The 20,835-nt window shown below is 31.4% G+C and overlaps 2 protein-coding genes across 2 annotated transcripts in view; both read left to right on the forward strand.

The window, feature by feature from the left end:
• The first annotated feature begins 2,020 nt into the window (after positions 1-2,020).
• LOC111635560 lies at positions 2,021-6,760 on the forward strand. Its single transcript, XM_023380558.1, has 3 exons — positions 2,021-2,315; positions 6,334-6,575; positions 6,677-6,760. Exons 1-3 carry the CDS (start codon positions 2,021-2,023, stop codon positions 6,719-6,721), a joined length of 582 nt encoding a protein of 193 aa, XP_023236326.1. The 3' UTR covers positions 6,722-6,760.
• A 4,697-nt stretch (positions 6,761-11,457) lies between these two features.
• Positions 11,458-20,835, forward strand: part of LOC111635561 (nose resistant to fluoxetine protein 6-like) — a 44,562-nt gene continuing 35,184 nt past the window's right edge. Inside the window, exons 1-3 of the mRNA XM_023380559.1 lie at positions 11,458-11,752; positions 17,429-17,670; positions 17,734-17,854. Of these exons, the coding sequence (XP_023236327.1) occupies positions 11,458-11,752; positions 17,429-17,670; positions 17,734-17,854 (658 nt within the window). The remainder of the gene's footprint in view (positions 11,753-17,428; positions 17,671-17,733; positions 17,855-20,835) is intronic.

A 20,835-nucleotide genomic window follows, 5' to 3' on the forward strand; every position in this document is an offset into this window, starting at 1 on the left:
AAAGATAGATAATACTGTCGGATTAATTTTAGCAGATAAATGTAGGTACGTTAAATTTGATAATTTAATCATATTTTCAAATATTTATTTATAATTCAAAAACAGATGTGTCAACTGGTTATACACTTGGCTACTAAGAACAAGTATGGTCACTTTCAGTCATCAACGTCCAGCAAATTTACCCCCTTCGACTTGTCGAATTCTAACCTTGCAGAATATACACCATATTATGTTATAAATTATAAATAATCATTAATTATTTCATTGAGATCAGGATTTTAAACATAGTCTCTTACTTCTTTCTTAATTCGTAAAGGAACGTAGCGTGAGAGCCGAACTTAGTTAAATAATTTGTTTAAATATTTTTTTTTGTTGAGAAAAAAAAATTAAAGACATAAACCAAAAACCGACATTTTAAAGGATAATTAAATTGTTTTCCCACGGACTTATTTCCTGGATGAAGATGATATATCGAATGTGTCACCCGGAAACTACGAAAAGAAGAAGAAAAAGAACTATTGGACGGCGATAGAAAAAGTCCTAATAAGTCCATGGAAAAAACCAATGACGACCCCCTTATAAAAAAAGAGGTCGATGAGTCGAGGGAGAGTTCTCCAGTGTTCAATGAAATGTGTGAGAGTGTAGTAGCCGCTAATCATCCGCCGCCACCCAAACTGTTCTAATCGCCGCCGTTCCGGAGGATGGATCGCCGAAAGAAAAACGTCGCCAGTTTAAAGAACTTTATGCCATCTTAGGATTACCTGAAGTTCCACCTTAAAATCTCCTACGTGGATTACCTTCCAACTATTCTACTATTTATATCAAGGTATTTATCCTTGCGCGAACTTAATGTAAACTCTCTCTCTCGTTATCTCGAGTTGTTTCATCGTATTAGTTTTGGCTAAGTATCTATCCAAATGATTTGTACAAAATCTGTATCAAATAATAAACGGGTATCTTTCCTTTTTATAAAAATCTGTAGAGTGTAATTCCACTGGATCTCTCCTTTCGCCTCCACCCCGAAACCGAAAACCCGCACACGCGACCGTTTGCGTAACGAAATTTAACGGGCGATCTGGTTTCTGTGTCTGTCCACAAGACACAGTGGTGTCATCCTGACAAGGCGCTAAAGAGGTGCCGACCCTGCGGTCAGAGTAGTTACTTGGATTGCTGTAATTCTAGACAATTGAAATTCGGAATACATTATCCCTACCAAAATCACTTAGTTTACGAATTAATAAAGAAGCAAGAAAATATAAACAACAACAAATGCAAATGATAGTTATTAAATAAACAATTAATCATAACACATTAAAAGATTGGCTCATTTGTCATTTTTATAACAGTTTAAACAGAAAAATCTTCGAGTAAGTAAATGTAAAATTAATAATAAAATTTTAAATTAATAAACAATTGTTCTTAAACTCAAAAATAGTTTTGATTTTATTAATTTTCGTATTTTCACTATAAATTCGTCACCTTTATCGTAAAAAACAATCTCGTTAATTTTCATGTTTTTGGTCAAAACATATATAAATATCGCAATATTAAATTCACGTGTTCATATTTAAAGCCCAACCTTTCTTGACTCTGTTCCAATTTTTCTGATTGGCGGAATTCAAGAAAATTTGGTAAAGTTTTATTTACCTGAAAATATTATAATACTTGCGCAGTATATTTTGAATCGCACTCAGCATTCAGAGTGCGGTCAAAGTCAAAGCGATGATGAATAGAGTAACTCTCTTCTTTGTTTTCTTAGTAATTCCCCTGGCCAATTTCACAACTGTTGAAGATTCATCCAAGTCGAACAGAAGTATTGTTTTCGNTATAAATATCGCAATATTAAATTCGCGTGTTCATATTTAAAGTCCAACCTTTCTTGACTCTGTTCCAATTTTTCTGATTGGCGGAATTCAAGAAAATTTGGTAAAGTTTTATTTACCTGAAAATATTATAATACTTGCGCAGTATATTTTGAATCGCACTCAGCATTCAGAGTGCGGTCAAAGTCAAAGCCATGATGAATAGAGTAACTCTCTTCTTTGTTTTCTTAGTAATTCCCCTGGCCAATTTCACAACTGTTGAAGATTCATCCAAGTCGAACAGAAGTATTGTTTTCGATGACGTAGAAAAATCTGGCCGTATTTTAAACGATGTTTACAATATATTTAATTATCTTTCGAGTAACGTTGCTCGATTGTTGCTTCCCATCATGTTGAAAATTACTCAAGAAGTAAACGTGTCTCGCTCGTGTGTAAGAGGTGGGATGCGTTTGTTGGGCGATTTAAAACAAAACAAAGGATGGACGTTAAAATGTAAGTAGATATTGTCTCTAAATTATATTTTATATAAACAATTAGCCATTTCTTCATTAAAAATCGTCGAATGGTTTGGTTTATTTGGTTACGACAACGTGGGAGATCTGCCAAGGAGGATGCCTTGGCATCCTCCTTGGCAGGAGGTCTGTAGAAAATCCTCCCTCACGGGAGAACTTTCTACAGAAAAATAACCCCTATTTAGATGGTTGAATAATGAAGAATAACCAAGAAATCCTATGCGGTTAGCGCGTTGGCAATCGTAATAGTTGGCGAACCCACGATCAAACTTGAGTGGTTTTATTAATATTGCCACAGATGAACCCAATACAGAAGCTTTACTTATATACAGTATTACATTATACATTACATATTGTACGTATAACACAGTGGCGTAGCGTGGGTATCAGCCGCCCGGAGCGGAGGAAAATTTTGCCGCCCCTTTATTTAGGTATCGCAATTTAAAAGACTAAAATTCAGTTTTGTCACAGAATTAGTAATGAAAAATTCCGTGTCATTTCAATCGGTCCGAATCGGTGCGACAAAAATATGAAGTGAAATGGTTCAAATTTTTACAAGATATTATTATTTATTGTAAAATTTTGCCGCCCCTGCCGCCCCCACTACGCTACGCCAGTGGTATAACACTGATTTATCAGGCTGTTGTCACTTTAAATAAAATATTTGGACATTTCACTTATTTATTATGTCATTTATCAACTGAATATTATGCAATTATAGTATATTAATAGTTAGGTCTTAATTAGTTTTCCTGATATTTAATTTAATATCAGGAATATTTAATTAAATAATTTATAAATAAATCTCTGAATAATCTTTACACCAGTCAGAGAAAATATAGAATTTTTTATAATGAAATTATTTTTTAAATTTTATTAAATAGTTTTATAACAATTTTACGCGATATTGTAAGTTTAAGTTTTTACTCAGTTTTTCTCAATATTTACCGGTAAATTTAATCATGGAAACTTTTATACAGCAGAACCTGTCCAAAAACAAAGAAACGTAACAAACGGAAATCTGCGAACATAGAAAATAGCTGGACTCCTAAAAATTTTTTACTATGTTTAAAAACCTGTTCAAAACGAAAAAAAAAATATTCGGAACATTGCATGTCCAGTTTATACAGGTTTTATAGTATTTTAAACACAAATAAAATAATATTTACATATTAAAAATGAAAAGTTACATAAATGTAATACATTTTAAATCCAAAAAATTACAATAAAACCTGTGTAAACCGAACTCGCACGGTACGGAATATTTTTCCGGTTTGGCGGGTTAAACAGGTTTTCCATTTGCACAGAAAATCCCTGCATCCCGAAGAATTCTTTCCAATGACGCAGGTTTTCGTTTTATTAAGTTTCTGTCTCGAACAGTCTTTACTCTATTTGATATATTTACCAAATAATAAAAAGCACAAAACCGGATTTTCAAATCATTAATTTATATTAAAACAAGCACAGCACTTCCAGACGTTTACGTATTCGTATAAATAGAAATATACGTTAAAGTATTTTTTCTTGTCATAATTATTTGTTATGCAAATATCTTTATAACTTTGAATGTCTGGATATAAAGACTTGCATTACATTTAGTTAACAAAACCTGTTCTGTAGTTTACATCAAGTAAATCTTAAAGGGCAAATCAATAATACCATCTATTATTGTACTGTACAAAAAAATAAATGTTTTATAATTATCGTTTAAATGTAGAATTATGACACGAATTATTTTTATCAGGCAACTACTGAATGTGATCTCATTTACTTTTAAAGTCAACTCATTTCCTTATCCGCTACACGTTTTTTCCCACTTAAATTATATAATTTCTTATTCCAAGACAGTTCATTTATATCACCCAACTTTTCTATGATTTATACTGTTCTCTATTACTTCCTCGACTTAATTATACAAGAGAAGGAAAGTATGGCGTTCGGTCAGAGAATGACCGCTGATGATTTTTATATTTTTGAACTTTGATAATCTTGAAATGTCCAGAAATGCTAATAATTTCGGGTTTTTTCCCCTGTATGTACGAATGTTTGTGTGGGATAAACGGTTTGTTCACTTAATTTAAAGCTTAATAATTCGTGTGTTAGTCAGAACTATCGCTGCACAGTTTGTGTATTAGGGGATTGACACTACTGAATACTGATGATATAAATATCGCGGGGTAAGGAGCTATCGCTATCTATCATATCTCGAGTAGGTTCGTAGTTAATAAAGATTTTAGTCGTTATTAACATATTTTTTCAAAATAAAAATCATCACTACTTTCAAAATTAAGCTTTTTGTCATTTAATAATAATTAATTATATTTTATTAAATAAAATATTTTATATAACGGATTTCTACCCTCGCAGTTTTAAATGTTGCCGGGAAAGTTACGCAACTCTCTGTTGGATTTTTTAAAATAAATTGATCTCTGAATTACAGCATTGGCTTCATAATTTCCGTATTAATGGCAGTTGTAATTTTTATATACAGTATACCTGGCGCTGACCCGAAAAGAATGAAAAAAAATTTTAATATAAACTATTGCCTGATGTTTGCCAAAAAGAGTTAAGGAGAAAAACTCAGGTGAACAATTGGATGTCGTGTATTTTATGGCAGCCTCTATTTTCTGCAGGATCCTTGGAATAGTAGCTATATTTTCTGTATACGAATATATAATTTTCTACATTTTATTATATTACCTATGCAGTATTTTGTACTCAAAGCCTACAGTTTGTGGAAAGTATCTTCGAATAATAAGATGAAAACTCAGCGGTCAGTGCAATTAAATTTGAAAATAGAGTAAAAACTTGTACTACGTTAACCAGCATACGAATTATTGTTTGTCATACTAAAGTATGTTTAATTAAATAACATGTTTGTTTCACATATAAATGAAAGTATTTGGATTATCTAATTCATTCTTGATACTTAAGAAAATATTAAGTAAATGTTTCTATTAAAAAAAGCGTTATTGAGTCGTTAATAGAGCGTGGCAAAATTAATCACTTTGAATTGTTGTTTAGAATGCATCACGAGTCTAAATCATTCTACAGCTGTTGATAATGCTTTAAAATAACTGGTCCTGAGTAAAGTCACATGGAATATTTGTAGTTAAGTCAATTCAAAGTGCATTAGTTTTTCCATGCTCTTCTAAACACATCCTCTATGATCAGTCGTTCGTTTGTCGAGTTGTGAGATTAAAGAAATACTATTGAGTAAAGACGAAAAACTTTCAACTCATTACGTCATAAGTAGCGCGAGGAATGTAAAAAATAATAATTTTCTTAGTTCCTTTTCATATTCTATTTACGAAGATTATTCCTACTAAATTTAAGGAAGTGAAGAAAAGCAGATTTGCTCCTCTTCACTCCCTTTACTTTTATGGATGTAAAATTAATTTAAAATCTATTACGATCTTATTATAAAGAAATTGATTAATCCTGCTTACAATTTCTTAAGTTTTCCATTTAACTTTTATCATAGTTATTAATATTTTGATTGGTTTATTTGCTTACGTCAACACGTAGGGAATGCCACTCGAAGGTCTTTCTATGGAAAACTGGTATGTGCTATATAGGTGTTATAAAGGTTTTTATAAAAAAACCGGAAAAATCAACGTGAACAGCTCGTTGGCAAGGCACGAGCAAAGTACTGGTGCTTACTGAAACAGTCAATATTTTTCAAAAACAGAGTTTTCACAAAATACGCTAACATAACAACATATACCATTATAATAAGAATGGTAAAAATTATGACGTAAATTGGCAATATTTTGAACTGTTTAGTTTTTACACTATTTGATGTCTGGCATTTTCCATTATCCGAGACTCTTTCAATCTTTGTTAGTGCCTTTTAAATATATTTTTAAAAATAATTATTAATTTTCATATAAGAAGAAATGTGAAAATATAAGCATTAATGTAGTTTCTAACGCTACAAAAAATATATAATAATCACGTGTATAATTTTAATAATAATTTTAACACGAATTTTTCAGTGATGGACTCTTTAGGGAAACCAATGGGAGTTTTCAGTGGAAACGTGTGGTTACGCGGAGATTACGATCAATGCTTAAATATAGAAGTTAAAGACAGTAAAATAAGAAATTATAATAAAAATCTAAACAAAATTCATGGTAAATTCTGCTCACTGACTATCGGATGTAATTCGTATCGATTTAATGAAGTGCCAAAAGATATTAAAACGAGAAAAATTTTCAGAATGTTAGAAGATATTTTGGTGAGTATTGACATCACAATGTTCAATTATACTTGCAAAATAATATATATTTTTATATTGCAGAAACCGTTTCCAATGAGTAACCTATTTGAAATTATTAGTTACAAGAAAGCAGGATTTCGTGTGGATATTTGCATACCGAGTAGCTGTGATCGAGAAGACATTGAAAATATTCTTCAATGGGGTAAGTTAATGATAACATTAACATGTTAGCAATTACATACAGTACTTAGATATCTCTCTTTAAGTTATTTTGTAATAAGTATGATTTTCTTAGTTATAATTTGAGGATAATTGCCTGGGCGAAGCCAAGGCTACAGAGGAAACGTTTGCACTGTTTTGTCCGAGTTTAAAAAAAAATCGCACGTTAAATTGTGACGATTTAACTGTCAAAATGCTCAGTAGAACCCTTGCATGTGCATAACTTATTTTTTCAAGAAACATAATTAAATTTCAGATAAGATATAATAAAAAAAAACACTTCATATTTGATGCTTAATAGAAAAGAAGAATTTTGACATTTTTTGTTGCTGTTTTTTGAAATATAACACTAAAGAGGTGGTTCATATTTTTGCAGAGTTTGGTTAATTTCAATTGAACTATGTTATCCGAGTTCAAAGAAAGTTTTCCTTGAACTCGGATAACTCGGATTTATGGTGATTTATTTCTTTATTACGTAAGTCGATAATTTAATTTTAATTTATTTATAACGTTTACTTATCATCAATTATTTTTCAGTTAATAAATTTGACTAAATNAGAAGGGTTAGAAGTACGAAATCATCTAATAATCTTAATCTTTTCTGTTGTTATTTTTTGCCCGAGAACACCGGGTGCATCTCCTAGTTATAACAATAAGGCTGGCAATATCCTTATTTACTACTATTTCATAAAATTTTCTTTTAAAAATTAATTCAATTGGCGTGTATCAAATGAGAAGTTTGTGACATTTCATTTCTAAACTTATTTTAATTCAGAAATATTGTTTCTTATTCTTTTTCTTAAAATTTTTTAAGCTTTTTCGCATTTCTTAACCTGTATTATAAGTTTATAGAAAAGTTTTATAAACACAACATTTCACCTCTTATGCTTTGTATAACGTAAAATACTTTCTATAATTTTTACAAAATAATGCTAATTTTCGTGTAAACACACAAAAGAGATGATTAACGTCGTAAATACTTGTAGAAATGAAATATATTTCAGTAAATTTATACATATTCATAAGTGGAAAATTTAAAGTTTACGATGTTTTTCTCGTGTCAATGTAGTTTGACCTTTTAAAAACCCGTCAATGTCACCTATGCATATACTTGTTTAATTTTGTTTAATAAATATATTTATTTATTTATTTCATTGATGTTTTTATCATAGATTTACAAATAAAGTGTACTGTACAAACTAAAAGATTTTAATTTATAAATTCTGTATATAATATAAAAATATAAATGAATGGTGAAAAATAAAGTTTAGTAATTATGGTTAGCCTAAACATTCTTGCAATTAATTCAATTGATAATTTTAATATTTTCACGAATGAAATCAATAAATGACAGTTTAAATTATTAACGTCTACATATACGCAGCATTAGTCACTGTTTGAATATAAATAATAATAATAATAATAATAAAGATAGATAATACTGTCGGATTAATTTTAGCAGATAAATGTAGGTACGTTAAATTTGATAATTTAATCATATTTTCAAATATTTATTTATAATTCAAAAACAGATGTGTCAACTGGTTATACACTTGGCTACTAAGAACAAGTATGGTCACTTTCAGTCATCAACGTCCAGCAAATTTACCCCCTTCGACTTGTCGAATTCTAACCTTGCAGAATATACACCATATTATGTTATAAATTATAAATAATCATTAATTATTTCATTGAGATCAGGATTTTAAACATAGTCTCTTACTTCTTTCTTAATTCGTAAAGGAACGTAGCGTGAGAGCCGAACTTAGTTAAATAATTTGTTTAAATATTTTTTTTTGTTGAGAAAAAAAAATTAAAGACATAAACCAAAAACCGACATTTTAAAGGATAATTAAATTGTTTTCCCACGGACTTATTTCCTGGATGAAGATGATATATCGAATGTGTCACCCGGAAACTACGAAAAGAAGAAGAAAAAGAACTATTGGACGGCGATAGAAAAAGTCCTAATAAGTCCATGGAAAAAACCAATGACGACCCCCTTATAAAAAAAGAGGTCGATGAGTCGAGGGAGAGTTCTCCAGTGTTCAATGAAATGTGTGAGAGTGTAGTAGCCGCTAATCATCCGCCGCCACCCAAACTGTTCTAATCGCCGCCGTTCCGGAGGATGGATCGCCGAAAGAAAAACGTCGCCAGTTTAAAGAACTTTATGCCATCTTAGGATTACCTGAAGTTCCACCTTAAAATCTCCTACGTGGATTACCTTCCAACTATTCTACTATTTATATCAAGGTATTTATCCTTGCGCGAACTTAATGTAAACTCTCTCTCTCGTTATCTCGAGTTGTTTCATCGTATTAGTTTTGGCTAAGTATCTATCCAAATGATTTGTACAAAATCTGTATCAAATAATAAACGGGTATCTTTCCTTTTTATAAAAATCTGTAGAGTGTAATTCCACTGGATCTCTCCTTTCGCCTCCACCCCGAAACCGAAAACCCGCACACGCGACCGTTTGCGTAACGAAATTTAACGGGCGATCTGGTTTCTGTGTCTGTCCACAAGACACAGTGGTGTCATCCTGACAAGGCGCTAAAGAGGTGCCGACCCTGCGGTCAGAGTAGTTACTTGGATTGCTGTAATTCTAGACAATTGAAATTCGGAATACATTATCCCTACCAAAATCACTTAGTTTACGAATTAATAAAGAAGCAAGAAAATATAAACAACAACAAATGCAAATGATAGTTATTAAATAAACAATTAATCATAACACATTAAAAGATTGGCTCATTTGTCATTTTTATAACAGTTTAAACAGAAAAATCTTCGAGTAAGTAAATGTAAAATTAATAATAAAATTTTAAATTAATAAACAATTGTTCTTAAACTCAAAAATAGTTTTGATTTTATTAATTTTCGTATTTTCACTATAAATTCGTCACCTTTATCGTAAAAAACAATCTCGTTAATTTTCATGTTTTTGGTCAAAACATATATAAATATCGCAATATTAAATTCACGTGTTCATATTTAAAGCCCAACCTTTCTTGACTCTGTTCCAATTTTTCTGATTGGCGGAATTCAAGAAAATTTGGTAAAGTTTTATTTACCTGAAAATATTATAATACTTGCGCAGTATATNCACTTTCAGTCATCAACGTCCAGCAAATTTACCCCCTTCGACTTGTCGAATTCTAACCTTGCAGAATATACACCATATTATGTTATAAATTATAAATAATCATTAATTATTTCATTGAGATCAGGATTTTAAACATAGTCTCTTACTTCTTTCTTAATTCGTAAAGGAACGTAACGTGAGAGCCGAACTTAGTTAAATAATTTGTTTAAATATTTTTTTTTGTTGAGAAAAAAAAATTAAAGACATAAACCAAAAACCGACATTTTAAAGGATAATTAAATTGTTTTCCCACGGACTTATTTCCTGGATGAAGATGATATATCGAATGTGTCACCCGGAAACTACGAAAAGAAGAAGAAAAAGAACTATTGGACGGCGATAGAAAAAGTCCTAATAAGTCCATGGAAAAAACCAATGACGACCCCCTTATAAAAAAAGAGGTCGATGAGTCGAGGGAGAGTTCTCCAGTGTTCAATGAAATGTGTGAGAGTGTAGTAGCCGCTAATCATCCGCCGCCACCCAAACTGTTCTAATCGCCGCCGTTCCGGAGGATGGATCGCCGAAAGAAAAACGTCGCCAGTTTAAAGAACTTTATGCCATCTTAGGATTACCTGAAGTTCCACCTTAAAATCTCCTACGTGGATTACCTTCCAACTATTCTACTATTTATATCAAGGTATTTATCCTTGCGCGAACTTAATGTAAACTCTCTCTCTCGTTATCTCGAGTTGTTTCATCGTATTAGTTTTGGCTAAGTATCTATCCAAATGATTTGTACAAAATCTGTATCAAATAATAAACGGGTATCTTTCCTTTTTATAAAAATCTGTAGAGTGTAATTCCACTGGATCTCTCCTTTCGCCTCCACCCCGAAACCGAAAACCCGCACACGCGACCGTTTGCGTAACGAAATTTAACGGGCGATCTGGTTTCTGTGTCTGTCCACAAGACACAGTGGTGTCATCCTGACAAGGCGCTAAAGAGGTGCCGACCCTGCGGTCAGAGTAGTTACTTGGATTGCTGTAATTCTAGACAATTGAAATTCGGAATACATTATCCCTACCAAAATCACTTAGTTTACGAATTAATAAAGAAGCAAGAAAATATAAACAACAACAAATGCAAATGATAGTTATTAAATAAACAATTAATCATAACACATTAAAAGATTGGCTCATTTGTCATTTTTATAACAGTTTAAACAGAAAAATCTTCGAGTAAGTAAATGTAAAATTAATAATAAAATTTTAAATTAATAAACAATTGTTCTTAAACTCAAAAATAGTTTTGATTTTATTAATTTTCGTATTTTCACTATAAATTCGTCACCTTTATCGTAAAAAACAATCTCGTTAATTTTCATGTTTTTGGTCAAAACATATATAAATATCGCAATATTAAATTCACGTGTTCATATTTAAAGCCCAACCTTTCTTGACTCTGTTCCAATTTTTCTGATTGGCGGAATTCAAGAAAATTTGGTAAAGTTTTATTTACCTGAAAATATTATAATACTTGCGCAGTATATTTTGAATCGCACTCAGCATTCAGAGTGCGGTCAAAGTCAAAGCGATGATGAATAGAGTAACTCTCTTCTTTGTTTTCTTAGTAATTCCCCTGGCCAATTTCACAACTGTTGAAGATTCATCCAAGTCGAACAGAAGTATTGTTTTCGATGACGTAGAAAAATCTGGCCGTATTTTAAACGATGTTTACAATATATTTAATTATCTTTCGAGTAACGTTGCTCGATTGTTGCTTCCCATCATGTTGAAAATTACTCAAGAAGTAAACGTGTCTCGCTCGTGTGTAAGAGGTGGGATGCGTTTTTTGGGCGATTTAAAACAAAACAAAGGATGGACGTTAAAATGTAAGTAGATATTGTCTCTAAATTATATTTTATATAAACAATTAGCCATTTCTACATTAAAAGTCATCGAATGGTTTGGTTTATTTGGTTACGACAACGTGGGAGATCTGCCAAAGGGGATGCCTCACGGGAGGACTTTCTTTAGAAAATAACCCCTATTTAGATGTTAGAATAGTGAAGAATAGCCGGGAAATTCTATGCGGTCAGCACGTTGGCAATCATAATAGTTGGCGAACCCACGAAGGTTGAGTGGTTTTATTAATTCTGCCACAGATGGGCCCCGATACAAATGTCTTATTTATATATTACATTATACATTACATATTGTAAGTAAAACATTGATTTATCAGGCTGTTATCACTTTAAAGAAAATACTCGTACATTTCACTTATTAATTATGTCTTTTATGAATTGAATATAATATAATATATAATCAACTGAGAAAACTTGGGCTTGAAACTAACGATATCAACTTTATCACCACTCTCTACTGGAATCAAACAGCCCGGCTCCGCTATGACAACGACCTGATAGACCCAATCCCAATACAAAAAGGCGTCCGGCAGGGCTGCCCATTATCTCCCATTCTTTTCAATATCTATTCGGAAATGATTTTTGACCAAACACTGGCCGACAGGGAGATCGGCATAAAAGTTAATGGACACTACATCAATAACCTAAGATATGCCGACGACACAGCATTAATAGCGGATTCCGAACAAGATTTACAGACTATCTTGAATGAAGTGAACACAAAAAGTCAAGCATGGGGTTTACGAATCAACAAAAAGAAAACAAAGGTGATGAAGGTCAGCAGGACTCCTAGCGAAATCACGATCAAATTAAATAACGAAAAGTTGGAGCAGGTACACCGCTTCAAGTATCTTGGAGTACTAATTGATGACCAGCTGAATCACGAGACCGAAATCAAGAGCAGAATCGAACAAGCCAGGCAGGCATTTACCAAATGGAAAACACTCCTTACCGACAGAAGCTTGAATATCATGCTCAAATTACGCACATTGAAATGCTACATCTGGCCAATTCTACTCTATGGTGTAGAAACTTGGACTCTAACAGCAGCCACTACAAAAAAGCTCCAGGCCTTCGAAATGTGGCTCTACCGAAGAATGCTGAAAATTCCGTGGACGGACAAGATAACCAATGCACAGGTCTTGCAGTACATGCACACGGACCGGGANCATATTTAAAGCCCAACCTTTCTTGACTCTGTTCCAATTTTTCTGATTGGCGGAATTCAAGAAAATTTGGTAAAGTTTTATTTACCTGAAAATATTATAATACTTGCGCAGTATATTTTGAATCGCACTCAGCATTCAGAGTGCGGTCAAAGTCAAAGCGATGATGAATAGAGTAACTCTCTTCTTTGTTTTCTTAGTAATTCCCCTGGCCAATTTCACAACTGTTGAAGATTCATCCAAGTCGAACAGAAGTATTGTTTTCGATGACGTAGAAAAATCTGGCCGTATTTTAAACGATGTTTACAATATATTTCATTATCTTTCGAGTAACGTTGCTCGATTGTTGCTTCCCATCATGTTGAAAATTACTCAAGAAGTAAACGTGTCTCGCTCGTGTGTAAGAGGTGGGATGCGTTTTTTGGGCGATTTAAAACAAAACAAAGGATGGACGTTAAAATGTAAGTAGATATTGTCTCTAAATTATATTTTATATAAACAATTAGCCATTTCTTCATTAAAAATCGTCGAATGGTTTGGTTTATTTGGTTACGACAACGTGGGAGATCTGCCAAGGAGGATGCCTTGGCATCCTCCTTGGCAGGAGGTCTGTAGAAAATCCTCCCTCACGGGAGAACTTTCTACAGAAAAATAACCCCTATTTAGATGGTTGAATAATGAAGAATAACCAAGAAATCCTATGCGGTTAGCGCGTTGGCAATCGTAATAGTTGGCGAACCCACGATCAAACTTGAGTGGTTTTATTAATATTGCCACAGATGAACCCAATACAGAAGCTTTACTTATATACAGTATTACATTATACATTACATATTGTACGTATAACACAGTGGCGTAGCGTGGGTATCAGCCGCCCGGAGCGGAGGAAAATTTTGCCGCCCCTTTATTTAGGTATCGCAATTTAAAAGACTAAAATTCAGTTTTGTCACAGAATTAGTAATGAAAAATTCCGTGTCATTTCAATCGGTCCGAATCGGTGCGACAAAAATATGAAGTGAAATGGTTCAAATTTTTACAAGATATTATTATTTATTGTAAAATTTTGCCGCCCCTGCCGCCCCCACTACGCTACGCCAGTGGTATAACACTGATTTATCAGGCTGTTGTCACTTTAAATAAAATATTTGGACATTTCACTTATTTATTATGTCATTTATCAACTGAATATTATGCAATTATAGTATATTAATAGTTAGGTCTTAATTAGTTTTCCTGATATTTAATTTAATATCAGGAATATTTAATTAAATAATTTATAAATAAATCTCTGAATAATCTTTACACCAGTCAGAGAAAATATAGAATTTTTTATAATGAAATTATTTTTTAAATTTTATTAAATAGTTTTATAACAATTTTACGCGATATTGTAAGTTTAAGTTTTTACTCAGTTTTTCTCAATATTTACCGGTAAATTTAATCATGGAAACTTTTATACAGCAGAACCTGTCCAAAAACAAAGAAACGTAACAAACGGAAATCTGCGAACATAGAAAATAGCTGGACTCCTAAAAATTTTTTACTATGTTTAAAAACCTGTTCAAAACGAAAAAAAAAATATTCGGAACATTGCATGTCCAGTTTATACAGGTTTTATAGTATTTTAAACACAAATAAAATAATATTTACATATTAAAAATGAAAAGTTACATAAATGTAATACATTTTAAATCCAAAAAATTACAATAAAACCTGTGTAAACCGAACTCGCACGGTACGGAATATTTTTCCGGTTTGGCGGGTTAAACAGGTTTTCCATTTGCACAGAAAATCCCTGCATCCCGAAGAATTCTTTCCAATGACGCAGGTTTTCGTTTTATTAAGTTTCTGTCTCGAACAGTCTTTACTCTATTTGATATATTTACGAAATAATAAAAAGCACAAAACCGGATTTTCAAATCATTAATTTATATTAAAACAAGCACAGCACTTCCAGACGTTTACGTATTCGTATAAATAGAAATATACGTTAAAGTATTTTTTCTTGTCATAATTATTTGTTATGCAAATATCTTTATAACTTTGAATGTCTGGATATAAAGACTTGCATTACATTTAGTTAACAAAACCTGTTCTGTAGTTTACATCAAGTAAATCTTAAAGGGCAAATCAATAATACCATCTATTATTGTACTGTACAAAAAAATAAATGTTTTATAATTATCGTTTAAATGTAGAATTATGACACGAATTATTTTTATCAGGCAACTACTGAATGTGATCTCATTTACTTTTAAAGTCAACTCATTTCCTTATCCGCTACACATTTTTCCCACTTAAATTATATAATTTCTTATTCCAAAACAGTTTATTTATATCACCCAACTTTTCTATGATTTATACTGTTCTCTATTACTTCCTCGACTTAATTATACAAGAGAAGGAAAGTATGGCGTTCGGTCAGAGAATGACCGCTGATGATTTTTATATTTTTGAACTTTGATAATCTTGAAATGTCCAGAAATGCTAATAATTTCGGGTTTTTCCCCTGTATGTACGAATGTTTGTGTGGGATAAACGGTTTGTTCACTTAATTTAAAGCTTAATAATTCGTGTGTTAGTCAGAACTATCGCTGCACAGTTTGTGTATTAGGGGATTGACACTACTGAATACTGATGATATAAATATCGCGGGGTAAGGAGCTATCGCTATCTATCATATCTCGAGTAGGTTCGTAGTTAATAAAGATTTTAGTCGTTATTAACATATTTTTTCAAAATAAAAATCATCACTACTTTCAAAATTAAGCTTTTTGTCATTTAATAATAATTAATTATATTTTATTAAATAAAATATTTTATATAACGGATTTCTACCCTCGCAGTTTTAAATGTTGCCGGGAAAGTTACGCAACTCTCTGTTGGATTTTTTAAAATAAATTGATCTCTGAATTACAGCATTGGCTTCATAATTTCCGTATTAATGGCAGTTGTAATTTTTATATACAGTATACCTGGCGCTGACCCGAAAAGAATGAAAAAAAATTTTAATATAAACTATTGCCTGATGTTTGCCAAAAAGAGTTAAGGAGAAAAACTCAGGTGAACAATTGGATGTCGTGTATTTTATGGCAGCCTCTATTTTCTGCAGGATCCTTGGAATAGTAGCTATATTTTCTGTATACGAATATATAATTTTCTACATTTTATTATATTACCTATGCAGTATTTTGTACTCAAAGCCTACAGTTTGTGGAAAGTATCTTCGAATAATAAGATGAAAACTCAGCGGTCAGTGCAATTAAATTTGAAAATAGAGTAAAAACTTGTACTACGTTAACCAGCATACGAATTATTGTTTGTCATACTAAAGTATGTTTAATTAAATAACATGTTTGTTTCACATATAAATGAAAGTATTTGGATTATCTAATTCATTCTTGATACTTAAGAAAATATTAAGTAAATGTTTCTATTAAAAAAAGCGTTATTGAGTCGTTAATAGAGCGTGGCAAAATTAATCACTTTGAATTGTTGTTTAGAATGCATCACGAGTCTAAATCATTCTACAGCTGTTGATAATGCTTTAAAATAACTGGTCCTGAGTAAAGTCACATGGAATATTTGTAGTTAAGTCAATTCAAAGTGCATTAGTTTTTCCATGCTCTTCTAAACACATCCTCTATGATCAGTCGTTCGTTTGTCGAGTTGTGAGATTAAAGAAATACTATTGAGTAAAGACGAAAAACTTTCAACTCATTACGTCATAAGTAGCGCGAGGAATGTAAAAAATAATAATTTTCTTAGTTCCTTTTCATATTCTATTTACGAAGATTATTCCTACTAAATTTAAGGAAGTGAAGAAAAGCAGATTTGCTCCTCTTCACTCCCTTTACTTTTATGGATGTAAAATTAATTTAAAATCTATTACGATCTTATTATAAAGAAATTGATTAATCCTGCTTACAATTTCTTAAGTTTACCATTTAACTTTTATCATAGTTATTAATATTTTGATTGGTTTATTTGCTTACGTCAACACGTAGGGAATGCCACTCGAAGGTCTTTCTATGGAAAACTGGTATGTGCTATATAGGTGTTATAAAGGTTTTTATAAAAAAACCGGAAAAATCAACGTGAACAGCTCGTTGGCAAGGCACGAGCAAAGTACTGGTGCTTACTGAAACAGTCAATATTTTTCAAAAACAGAGTTTTCACAAAATACGCTAACATAACAACATATACCATTATAATATGAATGGTAAAAATTATGACGTAAATTGGCAATATTTTGAACTGTTTAGTTTTTACACTATTTGATGTCTGGCATTTTCCATTATCCGAGACTCTTTCAATCTTTGTTAGTGCCTTTTAAATATATTTTTAAAAATAATTATTAATTTTCATATAAGAAGAAATGTGAAAATATAAGCATTAATGTAGTTTCTAACGCTACAAAAAATATATAATAATCACGTGTATAATTTTAATAATAATTTTAACACGAATTTTTCAGTGATGGACACTTTAGGGAAACCAATGGGAGTTTTCAGTGGAAACGTGTGGTTACACGGAGATTACGATCAATGCTTAAATATAGAAGTTAAAGACGATAAAATAAGAAATTATAATAAAAATCTAAACACAATTCATGGGAAATTCTGCTCACTGACTATCAGATTTAATTCGTATCAATTTAATGAAGTGCCAGAAGATAGTAAAACGAGAAAAATGTTCAGAATGTTAGAAGATACTTTGGTGAGTATTCACATCACAATGTTCAATTATACTTGCAAAATAATATATATTTTTATATTGCAGAAACCGTTTCCAATGAGTAACCTATTTGAAATTATTAGTTACAAGAAAGCAGGATTTCGTGTGGATATTTGCATACCGAGTAGCTGTGATCGAGAAGACATTGAAAATATTCTTCAATGGGGTAAGTTAATGATAACATTAACATGTTAGCAATTACATACAGTACTTAGATATCTCTCTTTAAGTTATTTTGTAATAAGTATGATTTTCTTAGTTATAATTTGAGGATAATTGCCTGGGCGAAGCCAAGGCTACAGAGGAAACGTTTGCACTGTTTTGTCCGAGTTTAAAAAAAAATCGCACGTTAAATTGTGACGATTTAACTGTCAAAATGCTCAGTAGAACCCTTGCATGTGCATAACTTATTTTTTCAAGAAACATAATTAAATTTCAGATAAGATATAATAAAAAAAAACACTTCATATTTGATGCTTAATAGAAAAGAAGAATTTTGACATTTTTTGTTGCTGTTTTTTGAAATATAACACTAAAGAGGTGGTTCATATTTTTGCAGAGTTTGGTTAATTTCAATTGAACTATGTTATCCGAGTTCAAAGAAAGTTTTCCTTGAACTCGGATAACTCGGATTTATGGTGATTTATTTCTTTATTACGTAAGTCGATAATTTAATTTTAATTTATTTATAACGTTTACTTATCATCAATTATTTTTCAGTTAATAAATTTGACTAAATAATTAATGAAAAAATAATTTTAATAAATAAGAAAAGACTCCTAAAAATAAATAATAAGAAACTCCTAGAAACATGCCGGTGAAAATGTTTAAATAATTCGATGATATTCAGTTTAGTATAAATGTATTTACTAAGGAAAGCCAATACAGTAAAACCTGTGTAAACCGGAATTACACGACACAGAATATTTGTTTCGGATTGGCAGGTCTCCGTTTAAAACAGTTTTTTAAACACACAAAATCGTTTTTCTTTTCGAAGAATTTTTTCCGTTTTATTCAGTTTCCGTTTTTGACAGGTTGTACTGTAGATGGATTTTTATAGTAAATACAAATGTATTCTTTATTACAATAATTATTTCGAATAAAAATTATCTTCTTCATACAAAATAATATGTACATAAAATATTTTAGTTTATTTTAAATAAATTACAAAAGTTTTTTATCGTCATCATCATTTACATTTACATTTACATTTACAGTAGCCTATTCGTAACTAATTTTTATAAATAGAAGTTCAAAACAAAAAACTATATGTTAAAAATTTATATAGATGCTTCTTTTTTAAGCATTAAACTACTGTATATTAATATACAAACAGTTTATTATACAGAAGTTAATTATGACTTTCTAACTTGTAAAGTTATAATGTGTTATAAATTTCGTACGAAACAAAATATTATATTTTTTAATATTTCTATTATATAAAGAGAAATAGTTTCGATATCATTAGTTTTATACGGATTTGTTTCATACTGTTGACCGACATAGTAAAATTATGAACCTTTATTTCCTATGTTTGAATATAGAGGAAAATCGAAACTGCTTTTTTGATGCGTTATTTACTTATTAATATTGTTAAATAATAATTAAAAAACGAAAATATAAGTTTGTTATAACTATAAACAAAAGCAAAATAATTTTATGAGTAGTAAAATATACTGCATAATCAATTTACTGAAAGAATACTTGCATCATTATATAACTATTCTTTCTTTAAAAAAAAAAAACAACAAGTTATAAGGTTCTCGAGTAATGTCTTACCCTACTCAAAAGATGACAGACGACTCTCTTTATCTTTCCACCCCATTTACCTTTTCACAAAAATTGAATAGCATTAATCCTCATTATAAACAATCTTACTTGCAAAATTTCAGAAATTTTCAATAAATGTATAATATTAACATGTTTTAAAAAGTTACATATCACATATAAAAAAAAAAGAACCAGATTTACGTTTTCATCCCTACTACATGGCACCACTTTACCTAGTTACCTAGCTCTTTGATTGCCTTCGCTTTAGCTGCGTGTTCGGGTTCTATACCGATTGAAATCAATTGTCGATTCCTTTCGTCTACAAGTCAGCAGTTACGCTCAACTCTTTCCTCTCATCTCATTATAAATTTTCAACTTTTATGTAACTATTTAAAATATAGGCTATGTGTTCGTGTTAAGCGAGTCGGCGACGTTATGTTAAAGGCACAGTTTTCACAGATCAGACTGGACAAAATCTCAAACGCGGATGGATTTAACGAGCGACTCAAATTTACTCAACATTTTTCCTCTTAAATACCAACTGATTTTATGTTATTATTACTTAATTTCTTTTTTTTATATTAGTTTACTTTATTTGTTTACTTTACTTTAAATTCTACTGAACTAAAGTAAACGAAACTAATTTGTTTATTACACTTTTTCAAAATCTGTAGTTTTCATCATATTGTGAGTAGTCAAGGGTGTAGGTGTGCTACCTATATCACTTACGGGCAGTGGTGATATTCAGCGGGTTCGCACAGGTTCGGCCGAACCCGTTGTTAACATTTTCAAAGTTTTCCGAACCCGTTGTTAAACACACGTAACATTTCTCAGTGATTTTGTTTCTTTTAAAAAATATATTAAAATACAGTATACGTATTATACTCTGTAACACCACTAAACTAGAGCCTTATACCCCGTTCGCACACAATACACGACTCACTTCAATCTCGATTTACCCACAATCTGGATTGTGACTGTCGCCAGTGGAACGTCGTGCTGTTCGCACAGGTAACTCGCTTGAGAAGAACCCGGCTATTACACGCGATGATAAAATTGATATAACTACGCGATAAGTCACGAACACCAACAAACAAAATGGAAGTTTTGGTTAGAAATAAATACTTTTTCTTGCCGTATATCTAATAATAGACAGATGTCATCCTCTCCAGATGTCTTTTTTATTTTTCTGTCAATAGCCGGACGTGTTCAGCAGCCATCTTGTATTTCCTCGCGCGCGTGGGATTGTGGGATCTCTCTTATGACTGGATCTAGTTTCAAGAACTCTCTCCAGTCGATCGCGATTTAGCCTCGTTTCAGTCGAGATTGAAACGGTCGAGAGCGTTCGCACCACGGAACTCTCTCCGACCTTAGTCA

This window comes from Centruroides sculpturatus, unplaced genomic scaffold (assembly GCF_000671375.1).
Source record: "Centruroides sculpturatus isolate CEXI.00-Female unplaced genomic scaffold, Cexi_2.0 scaffold865, whole genome shotgun sequence".
NCBI lineage: Eukaryota > Metazoa > Arthropoda > Arachnida > Scorpiones > Buthidae > Centruroides > Centruroides sculpturatus.